The sequence below is a fragment of the Ctenopharyngodon idella genome, chromosome 13, assembly GCF_019924925.1.
Source record: "Ctenopharyngodon idella isolate HZGC_01 chromosome 13, HZGC01, whole genome shotgun sequence".
Taxonomy (NCBI): Eukaryota; Metazoa; Chordata; class Actinopteri; order Cypriniformes; family Xenocyprididae; genus Ctenopharyngodon; species Ctenopharyngodon idella.
In genome coordinates this window covers 20898697-20917454 of record NC_067232.1, presented here as the reverse complement: position 1 = coordinate 20917454, position 18758 = coordinate 20898697, and the positions used below count along the sequence as shown (strand labels likewise).

Here is an 18758-nt window from a genome sequence, read left to right as displayed (position 1 = left end):
TCATTATTGGCCAACAGTAACGTGTAAACAACTCAAATGTGCAAGAACAACTTGTTCAGCAAGTTATATTATTATTAGCAGCATGTGATAATGTGGCAGTTATATTATGGCATATTATTCACTGAGGTGGGAATTTGTCCAATTTCAGAAAACTAAGAGGTGACTGACTCAAGCAGAGATACACACTCTGCTGGACTTATTATACCCTTTATGGATGTTGCCTTCACTGGTCCTCCGTCTGCCGGCCTGTAAACAATGACCTCCTGCACATGATGAGTAAATATTTGCAATTTTGTGAAATAGTGAAGGGTCATGGACAAGCTGCACCTTTCATGCAAAGCCAGCAGGATTTCTTTGAAGTCTTTTTTCTTCTTAAAGGGATTTTCTGGACACTGATTTACACCCCAAAGCCAACCACACAACAACAATGTGAAATAAACTATAAAGCTTGTGCTCCAGTGCATAATTACTGTACACAAGGGATATCAAACACTCTTTAACTTTTCAATTAATTGTTGCTTTGTGAAACAAACATTTGGAAAAATAATGGTTGTTTGGAATGGAATATCAGTGTAGCAATAACTTCTGAGAAGCATATGCTGACCTCATCACATTGTATGTTTGATTCAGTATAATTGGTGTCCAGTTATCCTCTTGGAATTAAAAATAAATGTTTCATATTTTTTTTTATTTGATCGTGTTTTTTTTTTTTTTTTTTTTTTTAAATGAGCTCACATTACTTTCAGTTAATTCATCACACAGGAAATGGGAGGTCAAATTGAGAACATTGTAAGATCTGAAAAAAAAAAAATAAGGTTTTCATTTTAATGAAATTTGAAGGTGTTAATGTGATAGATAGATAGATAGATAGATAGATGATAGATAGATAGATAGATAGATAGATAGATAGATAGATAGGTTTAAATGTAATATTAGTAAGTCCTTTTCTTTGCATGAGAACAGTGTTTTTATGAATCCAACACCCCTTCCTTCTCCAACTTTTCCTGTTAAACACACTGAGGCACAAATAGAAACTTTCAGAATGCCTGACTGACTATACCAATAAAGATGACAAAACCAGCAGGAGAGAGGCTGGAAATGGGAGGCGGTAAGGAACCGGGTCTTTCCTGCCATAATCAGAAGTCAGAGCATTTCCTGTCATTGTAGGAGTTCCAGGCGCATTTACCACTCTGACACACAAACATGCACACTCAACCATTTGCATTCACACGTATAAGACAAAGAGTACAGATTTACTCTGAAGCGAGGCACCTTCACGACACACATTCCTGACGGACAAATGGAGAAACAGATCACAGACCATTTGGCACTGATCTACTCGCTGTGGGTTTTGATAAATATTTCATCATAAATCGCAGTGGGACTTGATAAATATTTGCCCACTGTTATCTTTCTTCCTTATTTTATATATGACTTCAGTGGTGGTGATAGTTTTTATCACATACCACAGTCACTTCAGTGCTTTAAAACATTGGCAAAAACAAACAGTTGAATGACTAAACCAAATCAAGGTTGCATGAATGCCCTACAATGTCTACAGGCAGCAATCTGAGACCGTATGAGTGTGCGTCATGGTCATTTATGAATGGTGAGCAATATGTGAATGGCACCATACTAAAAGTTCTCATCCTTTTTTATGAGGGAACAGTAATTTTCTTCTCTTTATTTAAAGGAACATTGTGTTATGCAAATACTGTCAAATAACGAAAGCAAGCAAACTGTCGTGTCATTAATCATATATTGTTTGAAATATGCATTGAGCAAGTTTTGACACTGCATACAGATGACTTCAGTCTTAGTCAGCCACGGAGAACAAAACTACTAGGTTGGGGCAACCCCCATAACTCCTGTCACAGGCAGCTAAACATGCAGACAGAATGCAGACCACTGCGGTTAGACTCAACCTCAGCATGCAGAAACTGTCAGGGTTCATGTGAGTCGAGAGAGACTGTTTTCAGGGAAAAAATACAAGAATAGAAATGGCTTGTGTGTGACTTGAAGAGCTTATACACAAGTATGACTTGCAAAACAGCTCCAGTGTTTCAATGAAAACCACATGGACTACATTCCAATGTTCGGTTTTTTTTCCAAAATTATTTTATTGGGAGAACTACAAAAATGTACAGTACAAAGTTAACAGTCTCACACGCAATTTGTAGTGAACTGACGCCCCAAAAACAAATGTTACAAATCCTGTTCTTTTTGTCTTTTTTTTTTATTACATTCAAAAAGCTTTACTTCTGATAAAGTAGTCAAAAAAGGTACATAGTGCGAATCCCCTGTACCTACTATGTACAAACTAAATGTGTTCAAACTCTTCCCCGTCCAGCAAGTTTGGAAGAGTCAGACCATTACCATATCGTAGGAAAGCAAAAGAACAAACAAAAAGGCAAAACAATGCAAGGAACAGGGAGTAATAGGGAAAATAAAAAATAAAAATACAACTCAGATTGTTGCTCTAAGCCTCTATTTCTCTCCTTTGATAAGTGGTAACAACCTTCCAAGAAATATAAATTACAAACTACATTCATTTCCTCTTGTTGTAAAACAATAACATGTATGAAAATACTTTATTTGGTTAATCATAAGGCAATGTAAGATGGTGAATCCCCACAGGCACTAGGCAGTAATACTGGGGCACTTGACTGCTACATTCTCACGCACATGGCTGTCGTGCATTTTACATACACGTGTATATGTATGTGTGTATAATTATATATATAAAATTAAAAAAAAAAATACTTTTTGGTTAACCAATGTACTTGGGATCTTTGAAATCTGATTTTAATGAAAATCTAAGGCTAGTACACGTTTGGACGGTCCAAACAGTTTATACATTCTACGTACATACCTACCTAAAAGGGACACGTCTAACGATTCTCCAAAACAAAAACAAACAAACCCTTCCGAAAAGTAACATCCCAACAAACAAGCAAATCACACAAACTTTTTTTTTTAATGAACGTAAACAAGGAAACAAAATGAATGAAATAAATATCACATACAATCTCTTAAATTAAGATTTTTTTTTTTTTACTCATTTACAATAAAATAAAGAAGTTACAAAAAAAAAAAAAAAAAAAAAAAAAAAAAAAAAAAAAAAAAAGAGACCAAACAAAAATATATATTACTGTGAAAAGAACATACACTCCACTTTATGTAGATTAATAATGGCGATCTTAATTTAAACATAAAAGAATATAGATCTATTGCTTCATCATACTCGATAAATACAGTATGGACACAATTAACAATGTAGCCTATACTTTTCACAAGATAAAATAAATAAGTTAAATAGTTCATAGCCAGTTATGCACTGCTATGTAAATCACACAAATCAGCTAAAAAAAAAAAATAGATATATTCAACCATCAGCAGTGATTTCCCAACAAGCCAAACGAAAGTTTCAAACTGCACAAACCAACCAAACCACTGGGTGGCGCCGCGAAACTGGATAAACTTTTGGAATGGAAGTACATACTTTCAAAACTAGTATACTTTTTGTCAAGGCATATTCTTGGCAAGGAAGAAGGAAAATCTGAAACCGCTCTGTCTTTCACGTTCAAAAACAAGTCTTTTGTACAAATCTGGAAAGTAGTTGGTCCAAAAAGACCAAGAGAATGCAACAAACTGCACCGGTGGAATGCCTTCAAGCAGTTCATACAGACTAATGCCATGTCAACCGTCTGACAAACAAATCCATCTCCCTCGATATTAAAGTCTTTTGCTGAATTGCATATCTATCGGGAGGGTCGCGAGAGAGAGAAAAAATCCACCACAATTCACTATAAAAGCGGATTAATCATCGGAAATCGACAGCCTGCTGAAGATTGGCAAACGTCTCCCGCCGTCCAGACTGGGAGACTCAGAGCCGCTGAGACTTCCAGAGGAGCTGAGCGAGCCGCTAGCGTAGCTCTCCCGGTCCGAGATGCTGTCAGGCGGGCTGGGGGGCGAGTCGAACACCGGCGACTCCGACAGGCGGTGGAGGGACTGCAAGTGGCCGAGGCCGTCGCCCATGTTGACCTGAAGGTTCCCATAGTAACCGTTGTGCGTGTGCACGGCCAGCGGCGCGAGCAGGGTTTTGAGGTCTTGGCCGGGGAAAGAGAAGGCACTGTTCCCAAGGCAACGACTCGACGAGAGAACGTCTTCGTAGAAGTTAGTGGCGCTGGGGGAACTATTGGAAGAAGGCGGTGGGGGAGTGCGGGACGTGGGGCTTTCGAGAAGGGGCGAGTCGAGTTCGTGGTGGCTGGAGAAACCCGAGAAGCTAAGGCTGTGGTGGAGTTTTGGTCGGTCCCTGAAGGCTCCCGCCGCCTGCTGGTGCTGCCCGTAGCCGCACACCGGCTCTCCCCTGGCGGGCTTGGTGGACTCTACATGCATGCTGTTGGTGTTGGTGGGCGCTGGTCTGCGTTCGTCGGCATTATGGATGAAGTGGCAGCGCGGGCCATACGGACAGAAGCCGATGGTGTGGAAAGTGCGACAGGGCTCGGTTTTGTATTTTGGGTGGCGAGACAGGCTTCTCAGCTCGTGGTAGCCGTGCGCGAACTGACACTTTTCGCCGTATTTACACGCGCCGTTTTCCTCGAATGGCCTGCAGAGCTCCGTCTTGTAGCGGGTGGAGTTGATCTGCGAGCCCGGTTTCTGCTGCAGGACTTGCAGCTGTTGCTGGCTGCGCTCGCCGTTCTCGCTGTAGGCGCGGTCGCGAAACTTGTTCTCCTTATTCATTATGGCGTTCTCCTTCATGTTGCTGTAAGAACTGGCGGGGTACTTGTTGCCGTTCGTCATGGACTCCATGTTGCTGGCGGAGTTTCGACGGAAGAATCCTGACGCGTACGAGTTGCAGTTGTTGGTGCAACTGCTGCTGCTGGAGGTTGTTACCGGGGCCCCGACTGCTTTCTTATCCAGCATGCTGTTAATGTGAATGGCGTTCATGTTGAGGCTCTTCTCCTGTTGTGCAGAGAGGTGGAAAGAGGAGAAACAGAGTTAAAATCAATGCACAGTAGTTGCAAAACTTTGTATGTACTCGTTTCAGCCATGCATGAAGTTGTTTATACAGCCAAAACTCCTCTAAACGTCTTAGTAAAGTCCCAGCAGAGATAGGATGCAAGTTAAAGTAGCAAAAGTACCTTGTACAGCATGTCGATGTCGTAGAAAGTGGATAGGATGGTTGCAGACATTTCTGTTTCTTCGGAAGAAGATAGTCGCAGATGATCTCTCATTTGAAGACCGACCTGGATCCTTTGGATGCAAAGGCTTATAGTTTGTCACTGGCTCTGGGATTGTGCAAGAGATACGGAATAATACAAAAAAAAAAAAAATGTTAGTCTCAGATGTGGTCTGAAACTCGGAGAAGGAAGGCTGAGTTCCTAGTTGCGTGTTTTTGTTGTTAAGTCTTCTCCCACAGTGCCGAACTAGAACAGTAAAGAGTCTGCTTTACTATCCCGCACATATAAGCTTGAGGACAGCGCGTAAAGAGGAGGAGCTCTCAAACTTACTGCGAAAGTTGCCTCAAAGTTACGCCCTGCTTTTCAAGTGTAGCCAGGCCTCAGGATCTCATTGGTCGCTTTCTGCACCCCTCATGCAGTGCACACGCTCTTTTTACAGCACTACACAGCTCAACGTACAAGGTTGTTTTTATACATAATTTTAGAGTTTAGTGCAGTGAATTTCAAAAACAGCAAATAAATACTCGAATATATACATACTACCACAGAAAATAATCGTACAACTGTGCTAATAGTTTGTTCACGAATTTATTAAGTTATTTTTGTATTATTATTTTTTATTATGAATCATAAATATATATATTAAAAATTGCATGTAATTTATAACGGTGGGGCTGGGTCGGTGGGAGGGGGAATGAATGGAAGTGTCTTAGAAGGATATATATCATACAGGCACACGCACAGTGTTGTTGACTGTTTACACTTGGCGTGCACGAAATTCACGCGCGCGCCTGCAGTGTGAGACTGGTCGCTCTGATATCAGGAAATGTTTAGTGCGATTGCATAATCTAGGCCGAGAGGCCAAACTTTGAAGTTGTGCCAGATCTGATACATGGAGCGAGAAACCATGACGCTTACTGCACGTGACAAAGTTTTCCCCTGCTCATTTCTTTCAATGTATAAATAAAGTGCAGTTTACCCTGGAGCTGCATATATATATATATATATATATATATATATATATATATATTATATATATATATACATAACATTATTTATGCATTACTTTAGGATTGTGTCCTTTATTTAAAACAGAAAATGCAGACAATAAGAACTTTTACCAAGCTGCTTTGTAACAAAGTGAAAATCAAATCCTCCAAGAAACACGTTTCTCAGCTTTAATAAAAACTATACAATACTGCCTCCTAACGGTCTCAATGCTTATCGTCATAAAGAAAGGCTTGGGCGCCACCTACAGGCAAAACATATAACAGTAAAAAATATTATTTACTTCACAGTGCCTGATGTGCTTTCCCCCCTCCTCCAGATCTCCTTGCATATCTCAGCAGTGTAGTATTTCAATTCCATTGTCATGGTTTCAGCAAAGCACATCTATACATTAATGAAAAAACAAAACAAAAACCTGATCTTGGTGAGGGGAACGGTATGTATGATTTTACCCACCCCGTGTGTGGGAGGAATAGGCTGCTGACATTCCAAAACATTACATCATTTACAGTAAAAGGGGAACATTGCTACTACAGTCCCTGAAGGCAGCCCAGCTGTCTACTTACCAAACACACATCAGACTAATTGCATAACATGCACAGGAGGAGCAAACAAACAATTCATTTTACTAAAAACAACGTTAAGCTGTGCATTAAATACAACAATTTGCACAAATACCACCATGTGTGAAAATGTGACATTGAAAAGACAGCTGAGGAAAAAGTAAAACCTCTCAGATTCTCAGTCTCACAAACACACACATTGTACAAAAGTAAACCCACATTCAAATAAACGTAATAACTATTTAAATTAAAGAAAGATGTGGTCATTCCTGCAAGCAAACCGGAAAACCACGGTGAGATTAAAATAGATTCCTAATGCACAACCCCTTTTACTTGTGTCTTTCACAGTCATCTAAGAAAAACGAAAGTGTATCTAGAAGATTCTGAGCGAGTGATGTCCTCTCATTCAGCAGTGTTATCTTGGCATACTCGATGGTGGCTGAAAACTGGGGCAGCGCAGGAAGGGCTTTCATTGAACGCTGAGCAGTGAGGAAATTGCTGTTGGCAATGGCTGATAGTCGGTCCAGCTCTGTGGCGCTTACGCCAGGTACATATGCCACTCTTAAGAGGGCAGAGAGGTGTCCGTGCAACATCCGTGCCCACAACAAAGGCTCTGCCCACAGGTTAAGATCTCCCTTCTCAAAGAGGAACTCTTCATCCTGGACAAAAGAAGATAATTAGAATAACAACCAACATTTTTAAACTGGTAACTCCAGTGGGTTAATAAAGGCCTTCTTAATTGAAGCAATGGGTTTTGTAAGAAAAATATCCATATTTAAAACTTTACAAACTATAAAAAACAAGGGCTGTACTCCGAAAACGGCTTTACGCACTGATTCATGATGGAAGTGTGACCTCTGACTCGACGTATGGCTTGAGGTTGAGTAAATCATGGGATAATTTTTTTTTTTGGGTGAACTATCCCTTTAAAGCTGTTATGTACAGTCTTGTATCTTTGTCTTTTTGTCAGATTTTCTAGCAGATCTTATAGCTGGTTGGTTTGGCTCATGGCTTAAAACTGTTTAACAGTTTTTAAAAATTGACTTTTTAAAAATCCCTATGGGAAAAATGAATGGGAAAAATGTGCCAGTGGACGGGCATAGTTGCACTTATTTATCCACCTTATTTTTCAACACACAAGTAAGCTATTTTCTGTGAATGTGTGAGACTTGCAATTCATTAGCTGCTATTAGAACCAGAAAGTGCAGTAAACGCTAAAAAAAAATGTGCTACAAACCAGTGTGTTTATGAATACATTAATATAATATTACAACAAATACTGGTTTGCAACATCAAGCAACATAACGGGCTGTTTTTGTACATCTAAAATAACTGGAAGCCACTGACACAAGAAGGATTGTACGTTCAAGTTTAAAATGGCAGCAGCCCTTCTTATGTTAAAAATAAGGTGGATAGGCCCACTAATTTATATAGTCCATAGTATTTTCTGCACTTTTTTTTTTTCCATTTCTTAGGTGACGATTTTAACTCTCATCAATAATGGATTGCATGATTTTGTGTCCTGATTCTGACACTAATGGGGGCGAGTTGTGTGCCGAAGTTTAAAAAGCCCCTAAACATGAACAATATAGTGATGCATTTAAAAATTACACAAAAACAGGAAAATTGGTCCTTACCAAGTCTGGTGATTCCTCACAATTTGTATCCAATTGTTCATCTCCCAGGAGCCATTCTATCAAGTTGACCATACCAGCAGCCACATGGTCCCACATCTGGAACAGCTGGCACAAAAGACCCACCCCCATCTCCAGGGCAACTGGAGGAGAGACAGCACCCGTGGCAACACCTAGAAATGTGGCAGAACATAAAAAGTCAAAATGAAGCCTGTCAAATATTCCATGATGTAACAGGATTCAGCAAAATGAATGATTATGAAACACACGTATGGAAAATTTAAATAGATCAATTTAATGAGCGATGTCAATCTTAGTCTGGTTTCTTTAGTCTCCAAGGCATTACTGGGTTCATGCAGTGGAGGTGGTGCCTTGCCACAACGAAATCTGCTCCCAATCTGAGATTTGCCAGAGCGTTGGATGTAAAGCAATAGCCTGAGATTGATGCCTTGCTCTCTTTTTGTTCTCTAGACAGCACGTTTCCATCTTCCCCTGGCATGGAACCCATTTGAGGGAAACAAAACTATAACTCAAGCAAAACGTGAACATTGGAAACCACAACGTGCCATATGTGCACAGGCATTCAAGGTCATTTCTGACTCAACGATCGGGAAGTTGAATCTAAGAATAGATATAGACGTAAGATTAGGGAAGTGAGAAAACACAACAATACTGACGGCCATCCAGGATGGCCGTCGACCTCCCTTTGGCTTTAACAACCACAGCTGTTCATGCTTCAAAGCAGTAACGTGAGAAATCTAATGCAGAAAACTCCGGTTTCCCTCCACTGCCCCCCTTCCTAACCAGAAGATGACATGCAAATTACTTAGGTGACTTCAAAAGTCACCAGGAATTGCCAGTCAAAACCAAAAGAAAGAGCAAAGCAACACTTTAAAGGTTGCCCACCCACCCCTCCTCCAACAGAACTCTAGGAAAACAAACGCTGCACAAGAATGAACAGATCGGCTTTCCAATGCAAACTTAAGTAGAGTGCCATGAGCTGACATTACTAGAACATGGAAATATGTTGATTGTGTAGACTCAGAGGATGACATGGTCCTTTCTCTAGGTGATGTGTTGGGACGCCCATCTCTTGCTTTACTGGAGTCTGATGTCAGAGGTGCTTTTCATGCATATAGGCTTTGGTGCTGGATGCCTTCCAGGGCCGAACAAATAACTGACACCCAGACATTAAGAAATAATAGGAAACTCAAGCTCTTTCCATTCCTTTTTTCTGTGGTTTAGCACTTCAAAAAAAAAAAAAAAAAAAGATTTCTCAATCTCTTCAGCGCTTACTCAACAGGATGTTCTCTTCGTATCTGCGAAAGAGAGTGTTGTTTTTCTTTAGGATCAACTCTGATGTGTTCATCTGCAGTTTGAGAAGAATTTGTATAACAATGTCTATAAATTCAACATTTAGAGGCTGAAAATGCACAGTTAAAACAAATTGTAGCTTTAGAGGTACAACAGCTTCTCAACAACTTTGTCCATTTATCCCTAAAAGGTTCATATTCATCTCTTAAGGGTACATATTACTATAAGGTACTAATATGCATCTTTTAGTGATAGATAAGGTGCAAAGTTGTCCTTTAAGAGTACTGGCTCCAGTGACAAGCTGTTGTACCTCTAATGGTAAAGTTTTATACCCTTTTTTTTTCTGACAGTGTATGCAGCAAGGTTTTCAAGGCCTTGCTGCACTTAACGGTATAGTTTATCCAAAAATGAAATGTCATCATTTGCTCACCCTTAATGACGTCATCATAAATGCTGTCATTATTTACTTGCCCGTATGTCATTTCAAACCTTTATTTTCTGTGGACATTTTAAAGAATTTTGGTAACCAAACTGTTTTGGTGACCATTAACTTCCATTCTATGGACATACAAAGACATTTCTCAAAATATCTTTATTTGTGTTCCACAGAAGAACAAGAAGTCATTCAGGTTGAAAACAACACAAGGGTAAGAAAATAACAGAATTTTAAATTCTCTGAACGATCCCTTTAAATTAACGTGAAGAAGTTTCTAGACCTTGGCTGTAGATGTAACAGCAGAAATGTTCGTGAGGTGTTTTGGGGTAGTTCGCCCAGCCGGTTTGCGTCTAGGCGCACACAGTTGTGCTGGGATTCCAGAAGGAAGAGGAGGGCAGTTTCATTCCCGTAATCGATCTGTGGGAGTCGTGGAACTGGAACTAATTAAAAAACTTTCTGAATAATGAGAGCAAGAAGAGCTTTAGTGTGTGGCAAATCTGGGATGTGAGTAAGCGCAGCTGGGCTAGTGTCGGGTGTCGGGCGTGAGGGAAGGAGGGGTGGTGGGCGAGCGGGAAGACGGGCTGGATGAATAAGACAAACTCCTCTGGTTCCAGCTTACCCATAATGCACCTGGGGTCTCAGTGCACTTTCTCCCACTCTCCTAATAAATGCTTTTCAAAACCAAATTACTAAACTGAGACCCCAAAATAAAAATGTTGTCATAATTTACTCACCCTGTTGTTCATCCAAACCTTTACGACTTTCTTTTTTCAGTGGAACACAAAATTTTACTTTCTGAACAATATATTGGCTGGTCTTTTCAATATAATGAAAGTGAATCAAGATGGGCACTGTCAACCATAAAAGTATCCATGTGACAGAGTCCACAGAAGCCATATGCTATTCTTTTCTGTTTCACAGAATCAAGTCATACAGGTTTGGAAAGACATGAAGATGAGTAAATGAATACAGAATTTAATTTCTGGGTGTTTTTTCCTTTAATTTAGACTCTATATACACTTACCACTTATCAATGTAAATCAGATGTTACACTGATGAAAAAAAGCTTGTAAGTAGGTAGAGATTTCGGTGCATGTGGGAATGACCACGTGCATCCGTGCATTCTCTCTCACACATATTTGGATACACACGCAGAACGTGGTGCAAGAAGTGTGTGGGCAGGAAGCATTGGTGTGGGCGAGAGTGGTGTCAAGGTGCGAAAACACACACGTGTTTACAGCTCTAGCTTCCTTCAGAGATCTATGAGAACCAAAGAATTAGAGGAGGCTCTTACCCAAACAAACACAGGCAAGAATTCTCATATGTACAAATTACAGACAGACTGATAATCAGCTTGACCATTAATATTCTAAACATATTGGTTCTTCACCACACAAATATAATGGTATTACTAATAATAATGAGAATAGTGCAGTGCAGCTTACTTTTAAGATTATTGCTCTGGATATTTAGCAATATCAGGTGTAGCTCTGGAGACAGATATCATCTGACACATTTATGCCAAAATTGAGAAGTCTGCCAGAGTTCTTTAGTGTCCTTTACCACAGCCTAACCTGTCTAACAGGAGTGTTACAGTATCACCCAGGTGTCTGCTGGTTAAAAGGCCAGGCACATGGTCACATGACCCTAAGACTGACGGGAAAAAGACTCTGTAACATATGTGGTACCTCACAATGCTTAGAATTCTTCCTGTGTCAATAGACTGTGACCGCCCCATCCATCCATCCATTCATTTCTAGCATGCTATATGTTTGGAAACGGTTCTTTTAACTCTAATTGATGGAGTGTGTAGCTTTTCATTTCTTAAACAACCATGTAGGAAGACACATCATGGCTTTATTCCAGGATGACAATGTCAAGATTCATCAGGCTCAAATTGTGAAAGAATGGTTGGGAGGGGAGCATGAAGAGTTATTTTCACACATGAATTGCCACCTCTGGGTCCAGACCTTAAATTCATTGAAAGTCTTTGGGATGTGCTGGAGTAGACTTTACAGAGTGCTTGACTCTTGCATTGTCAATACAAGATCTTGACCAAAAATTGATGGAAATAACATCACAACATTAATTTATTAGCTTTATCATTCTGGAATATGGACATGATAAGTCTTCCTACATGGTTGTTTAAGAAATGAAAAGCTACACAGCTACACACATCAATTAGGGTTAAAAGAACTGTTGTCAAACATATACATTTTACTTCCAGAATGTATTGGTTGAGTTCTATCGACAAGCTAAAATGAGCGTTAGGGCCAATATGCCTAAACTATTACTGCCAAAGACCTCTGCTTTGATGATTGAGCACTCTTGCGCTACATTTGGACACTACAGGTTTAATGGATGAATGGTCCATGGATCAGTTCAGACCTCTTCTTGTAATCCATTACATGAATGACTACGGGGCATCTACTGCTAAAGACATTACACGCACAACACTGGAGTTAGACATGAGCTGAGGTGAGAACTTCCTCAAAATGAAACCAGATGGCCAAGAACAATATCAACAGAAATAATGCGAGCAACAAATGTTTAAAGCTTTTCAAAAGGGTAGAACTGATGTTGTACTTGGATATAACATGGGGGGGAATAGCAATTTACTTGTAAAATGCAATTTACTTGTAATAACAGTAATAGCACTTCATATTTAAATATGGCAACGTAAAATGATCCGCTAGTGGGAAAAAAAATAGCATTCACATTATGACGACAACAATAATACATCAAGGCAACATTATTAATTGTTCCTGGTATGGGGATTCGAACAAACCCTTAACGCTAAGCATTTAGCTTTGCTGTGCTGCAGAGTTTGAACTCAAATCCAGGGGCTTGTTGAGTAAGGGTGTATTTTTCCAAGTGATCAGAACGTGATTTTTGCCTGGAAGATGAAAAAACTGTTAAAAAGTACCCTACTTGCTCTGTAGACTTACATATTATAGAGCTTTTTTGACTTTTTTGCCAGTAGGCAACACCCTAACAAACACCTAGTCACCCTAGAAACCGCATATCAACACGATGGCAACCAAATACAACACCCTAGCACCTTTATTCTGTAAATGTAAAAATATTTACACTTGTTCAAGGTTACATCTCTGTAACTGAGGCGAAAGCAAACGGATCCCTAAAAAAGCTGGCAAACGAGAGAAAAGCGCTGAGCATTTCGGGCACAGTAATTACATTTGAAATGCTTGAACACTCCCGAGTTCCTCCCCGTGAGAATATGGTCCTATTCCCTCTTAATGCTGTTATCAGATGTACCTCTCACCCTCCTAAAAGCCTTGTCAAGTGATGCCAGTGGTTCTGATTTCCAACCTAATTTGTATTGAGATAGCGGAGGAATAAAAGTGTTTAATTGAATTTGGTTGCGTGTACCGCACAAAGACTTCACTGTGACGGCGAAAAGAAAAAGGGCCAGGTACAAAGCCAGCAATGTGATTAGAGTGAGAGATCATGTTAGAGTTACTTCATATTTATCTGAACTGCTTCATTTTTCTCAGCCAATTTTCTTTCTAATACTAGAAAAGCACTGAAAAATAACATACCAATGAACTTTTTTTTTTCCAATTTCATCAAGATTTTAGATTAAAATTTACATATACCCTACCATTCAAAAGTTTAGGGTTGGTATTATATATATATATAAAAAATCTAATTTATTTATGCATTGTTGAAAACAGTTTTAATATGCTTAACATTTTTTTTTTTAGGATTCTTTGATGAATAGAAAGTTCAAAAGAACAGGATTCACCGGACAATAGAAATCTTTTGTAACATTATAAATGTCTTTCCTGTCACTGTTGATCAATTTAATGTGTAAAATTTAACTTTTTTTTTTTTTTTGACCCCAAACTTTTCTTCGGTCGTGTATGAGAGAACGTTCAGTATATATTTATGTATATGTTTTAGATATAAAGTAACAATATAATATTTACAGTATATGTAATAAGTATATATTTTTTCACCATTTTTAAATCCCATTTTGCAGGCCACTTGTTTTTTTTGAATATGTCAGGGATAATGTACAGTCAAACAGTCATTAAAAGCAAAATTAACTTTAATATTTTGCTATAATGACTGGCTGACTACCGTTGAGACGATCATTACAACGTAACTTAAGTATACAGTTTAAAAGTCCTTACACAAAAACATTTTCAGAGTTCAGTGATCGACCAATCAGAATCAAGTGTTCCAGAGAGCCGTGTAATATGGGGTCATAAAAACTGCAAGCGCAACAATTTTACATCTTATTTAGATAAATTGCAGCAGCTGTTATGGTTTGAAAGTTCATGTCAACTACCCAAAACGAGTAACATATTGTGGGTTGGATACAAGAGAAGACACAAAGGATTGTTGGAAAAGGCTTTCTCAAACTCTTCCCTCAACATGCTCGTTTTTCTTGCCCATGTGAAGCAGGATATCAGTGCATCAGGGAATGTGGTAATGGTCTGGTTTTGATGTGACTGATTTATGAGACGGAGGTGCTGCTCCTCTCTGCATCGCTGACCCACACACCTCCATTTCAAAGGCGCAGGGCTGCCGTTCACCGCCTCTCCTCCACACCTCTCCTCTGTCGCTCAGTCAGGCGAGGTTGTAAACAACACTGACCTGACCTCCCCCCATCCCTCCAAAACACTCTTTAAAATACCTCCCCTTCCAGCAATCTTCATTTGATCTCCTTGAGTGAGTGTTGTTGTATTTATCCTATGTAGACCATGTCTCCACTGATTTAAAGCAATGGTCTGGGTTCAATACAAGTTAAGCACAGAATTTACAGCCTTAGTTTAAAAAAGCAGCAGCAAAAATCTTATGTACAGTAATGTACTTACAATGGTCTAAATCATTCTTTAAATGATGAAACTAACTTTGAGGCACTTCTGGTTATGTGTTACAGACGTAAATCCTGTAAACGAGTGAGTTTGTCTTATGTAAACAGTTCCTTTTTTTAATATTCGTGCATGTGAAAGTTACTAGATTTAATGGCTTTACATGGCCATTACCCTGAAATATTGACCATTACATTACACAGACAGATTAGCAAGATATTTTAACATACTAGTTTAATACTAACACATATGTTTAAGTCTTGTGGATATAATTCTGAAAAATAGTGTATTTTATTGTTTATTGCCTATTTTGGTGGACTTCTATTGCAAGGGAGTTACTGTAAACCATATTTTTTTTTAAAGATTGTCTGTAGCAGGGTTGATGAAAAGCTAATAATAAGCAGCTAATAATTAATTAAATCCTAAAAATGTAAAATTGAAATAAAGAAATGGCTACACTTTATTTTAAGGTGTCCTTGTTACAGTGTAACAATACATTTAAGTACTGAGTAATATTAATTAACATGTACTTACTATATAGTTAGATTTAGGGTTTAGTTTAGGGTTAGTTGCATGTAATTATGCATAATTTACTGTTATTGAACTTACTGTTATTTATTAAAAATATTTTTTGAACATGTAAATGTATTCTGGCGGACCCCAAAATAAAATTATGAACTTGTAAAAAAAGCATAATATGGGCACTTTTACTTAAAAACTCAGGAGGTACTATAGAAGTACATATTTTAAATCAAAGGGAAACTGTGCTCCTGATAGAGCTTAACTTGCATTGAACCCAAAACATCTCTTTAATATGAGTGTATGTATGTGTGTACCTGTGTTGTGCAATTGGGCTGGTATGTAGCAGGTGAAGTCAGCCGCCCCGTCCCTGACGTCCTGATCTTCGTCCTGTAATAATGTAAACAGACACTTCCATAGCGCCACTGTGTGTGTGATACCTAGAGAAAACAAACAAACACACACACACACAAACACACACACGCACACACACACGCACACACACACGCACACACACACGCACACACACGCACACACACGCACACACAGTGTAAACTTTAGTTTAGATTCCTGCATACTTGTTCTTGTCCATACTGTAGATGAACACTCACCCAGAGGCAAAGCTGGCGCCGTCAGTAAGGTGGGGACGGCCTTCACCAGCACCTCTGCTGACATGAGTTTGACTTCTGCAGGTTGCTTATCACTGCAGCTCTGCATGACCAGCGCCCCCCATCTGCTCAGACTCAGCACTGCAGCTTCACTGAGCTCCTGCTTTATAAAACAACCACAATACTGAAGTAAGATCAGACATGTACTGTGGTGATACCACAGTTCAGTGGTAATGCCTTGGTACTTTGATGTATATCATAGTACTGCATTGACATAGATACACAAGATACTTCAAGGTGTGTTAAATATCAGCAACTGTACAACGGTATCGAAAGTGATTCATCTGATCAAAATTGGTACAATCTTTTTTTTTTTTTTTAAATGAGCTTTACTGTTTGAGTTTTTACTGTTTTTTTGCACTGATGCCAAACTTATTCATTTGTGTATAAATCCATTTATTTGTTGTTTATATGAGGCAAAATATAATACCACATTTGTTTAATATGTAAAAAAAAATAAAAAAAAAATAAATAAAAACTGAATTTCCAGCAAAATAGCTTTATCATGATATATATTGTTACCATAAAGTAAGATTATACTTTGACTATACTAGACTAGATGTTTTTGAAAGAAGTCTCTTATGCTCACCAAGGTTGCATTTATTTAATCAAAAATACAGTACATACAGTAATATTGTGAAATATTATTACAACTAAAATAACTGTTTTATATGTTAATGCATTTCAAAATGTAATTTATTCATCTGATGGAAAGCTGAATTTTCTGAGAGCTGAAAAAAAGAACAGCAGTTTAACTGCTTTATGCCACTGAAATTACACTGTCAACTAAGAAAAAATATTTTGGAGGGCATAAATCTCAGTCGCCCCCTCCCCCTCATCACACTTAGCGGCTAATCGCCCAACGGCCATTCACAAACATTTCAGTGACCTACAAACAACGTTAACAGCTCTTAAAAACTTGCGTGAAATCAAACAGGCTGATCTTTCCGGAGCCTGTGGTAAAGCTAAAGAGCCTATGCTCTCTTTTTCCCAGGGATTGCCTTATTTGTAGTGAGATGTGACGGAATGTTAAGCCGCTATAAGGTTAAGTATCTGTAATCTGCTCCAGTCTAGATAGAGTGTCCAGTTTAACATGCTTGAGGTCTGTCTGGAAACTTCCCACACAATGCTTCTCTCTTTCCTTTCCTCACTCTAGTTTCTTTTCTTCTTCCTTACCTGCGGTGTTGATTCAGCCAGGTGCACCACCAGTCGAGACGTCAAGGAGAGAGTGGCACAGTAGAGCTCCACACTGAAACTCATAGAAGAACATGTGCATACTAAAAATGCTGGGTGATGCAACTGAAAAACCACATTGATCATCCATCTATCTATCTATCTATCTATCTATCTATCTATCTATCTATCTATCTATCTATCTATCCATCCATCCATCCATCCATCCAGATGGCAGACTATGTAAATAATTTTTATATATATGCATAAGTAACAAGTAAAATTCCCAAAAACGAACTTCAGGATGTTTGCAATTCAGATTTAAATTGAGGGCAGAATTAAACTATCATTTCATGTCTGCAAAATGTGCAACAATCTTGACAAAAGGGGCACAAAATGGCCTACAGGAAATAAAATGGAGTCTACAATGATAACGTTCACACTCTTTTTGACTAATGAATTTCCTTGAATTAGAAATCATTGTACAGAGATGCCCAAGCAAATTTCTATTTCATGTATTTCTATGTGAGGAACCAATCTTTTGATTTAAAACATGTAAACAATTGTACTTCCCTATTATTGTACAAATGTCTGGCTTACCTTGTGAGCATTTTATTTCCCTACACAAGCACTCAAATATCAAAATGTAGCCAATTATGTTAAATCAGAGCAAAACATTTTATATTTACTATAGAAATTTCCAGGATTTATTATTATTATTTAAAACTATACAGAACATTTTCTCATTTTTATGAGCTTTCTAGGCCTGGAAATAACCAATTTATAATTTTCTGATTTTTCCATGACCATCTGGACCCTGATCATAAATGCTGTCTGATCATGAACTGACAACATACACTTGAAATCAACCCCTAGGCCAAGTCTAGAGGGGCTGTTTTTCTAACTTGATCTCAGAACAGGTGTAATCCAGCATGTGTTGTCCAACAGAACACGGCTACCAAAATACACTGAGCAAATGTGCCATTACACAACACTGCAAGTGTCTCCCTGCATTACACAATTGCAAAGACACACAGCAAGTATTATGGTGTTGCTTAAATCACAGGACGACTGTTACAAAAGACACATATCATGTCACACTGTACAAATAACAATATGCTATGAAGCGTTTCACAACACTGAACTTAAGGGGAGAGATTGAAAGTGTATGAGCGTCGCAGGGAGCGGGAGTCTTTGTAATGTAATACCGACGACCTGTGTTCACTGCACACTAGGATGTGAAGGTGTCTGTTATTCAGAGGCCCCTACAGGCACCTAGGAGCCAAAAACAACAGACCAACTGCACCTGCTGCCACATAAACACATATTAAGACATGCACACAACCTCCAAGCATGTACATACCCACAAATTATAGGGAATAACCCTATGTAAAGGTATACGAACACACTCTCTCAATT

The 18758-nt window shown here is 38.8% G+C and overlaps 2 protein-coding genes across 7 annotated transcripts in view; both read right to left on the bottom strand.

Moving 5' to 3' along the window:
* Positions 1-2099: 2099 nt before the first annotated feature.
* Positions 2100-5529, bottom strand: LOC127524765 (mRNA decay activator protein ZFP36L2-like). The gene is made up of 2 exons (XM_051916631.1): positions 5145-5529; positions 2100-4965 (listed from the first exon to the last, which is right to left on the bottom strand). The coding sequence occupies exons 1-2, from the start codon at positions 5235-5237 to the stop codon at positions 3820-3822; spliced, it is 1239 nt and encodes a 412-aa protein (XP_051772591.1). The 5' UTR covers positions 5238-5529; the 3' UTR covers positions 2100-3819.
* A 720-nt stretch (positions 5530-6249) lies between these two features.
* The window catches only part of thada (THADA armadillo repeat containing), a 109596-nt gene continuing 97087 nt past the window's right edge, over positions 6250-18758 (bottom strand). For 3 of the 6 annotated variants that reach the window (XM_051916611.1, XM_051916615.1, XM_051916616.1), the window contains 5 exons: positions 17343-17421; positions 16110-16269; positions 15816-15938; positions 8392-8561; positions 6250-7413 (listed from right to left, as the gene is read on the bottom strand). In XM_051916611.1, coding sequence (XP_051772571.1) covers positions 7084-7413; positions 8392-8561; positions 15816-15938; positions 16110-16269; positions 17343-17421 — 862 coding nt within the window. In that variant the 3' untranslated portion in view covers positions 6250-7083. The remainder of the gene's footprint in view (positions 7414-8391; positions 8562-15815; positions 15939-16109; positions 16270-17342; positions 17422-18758) is intronic. The other 3 variants (XM_051916612.1, XM_051916613.1, XM_051916614.1) reach the window with 3 other exon arrangements.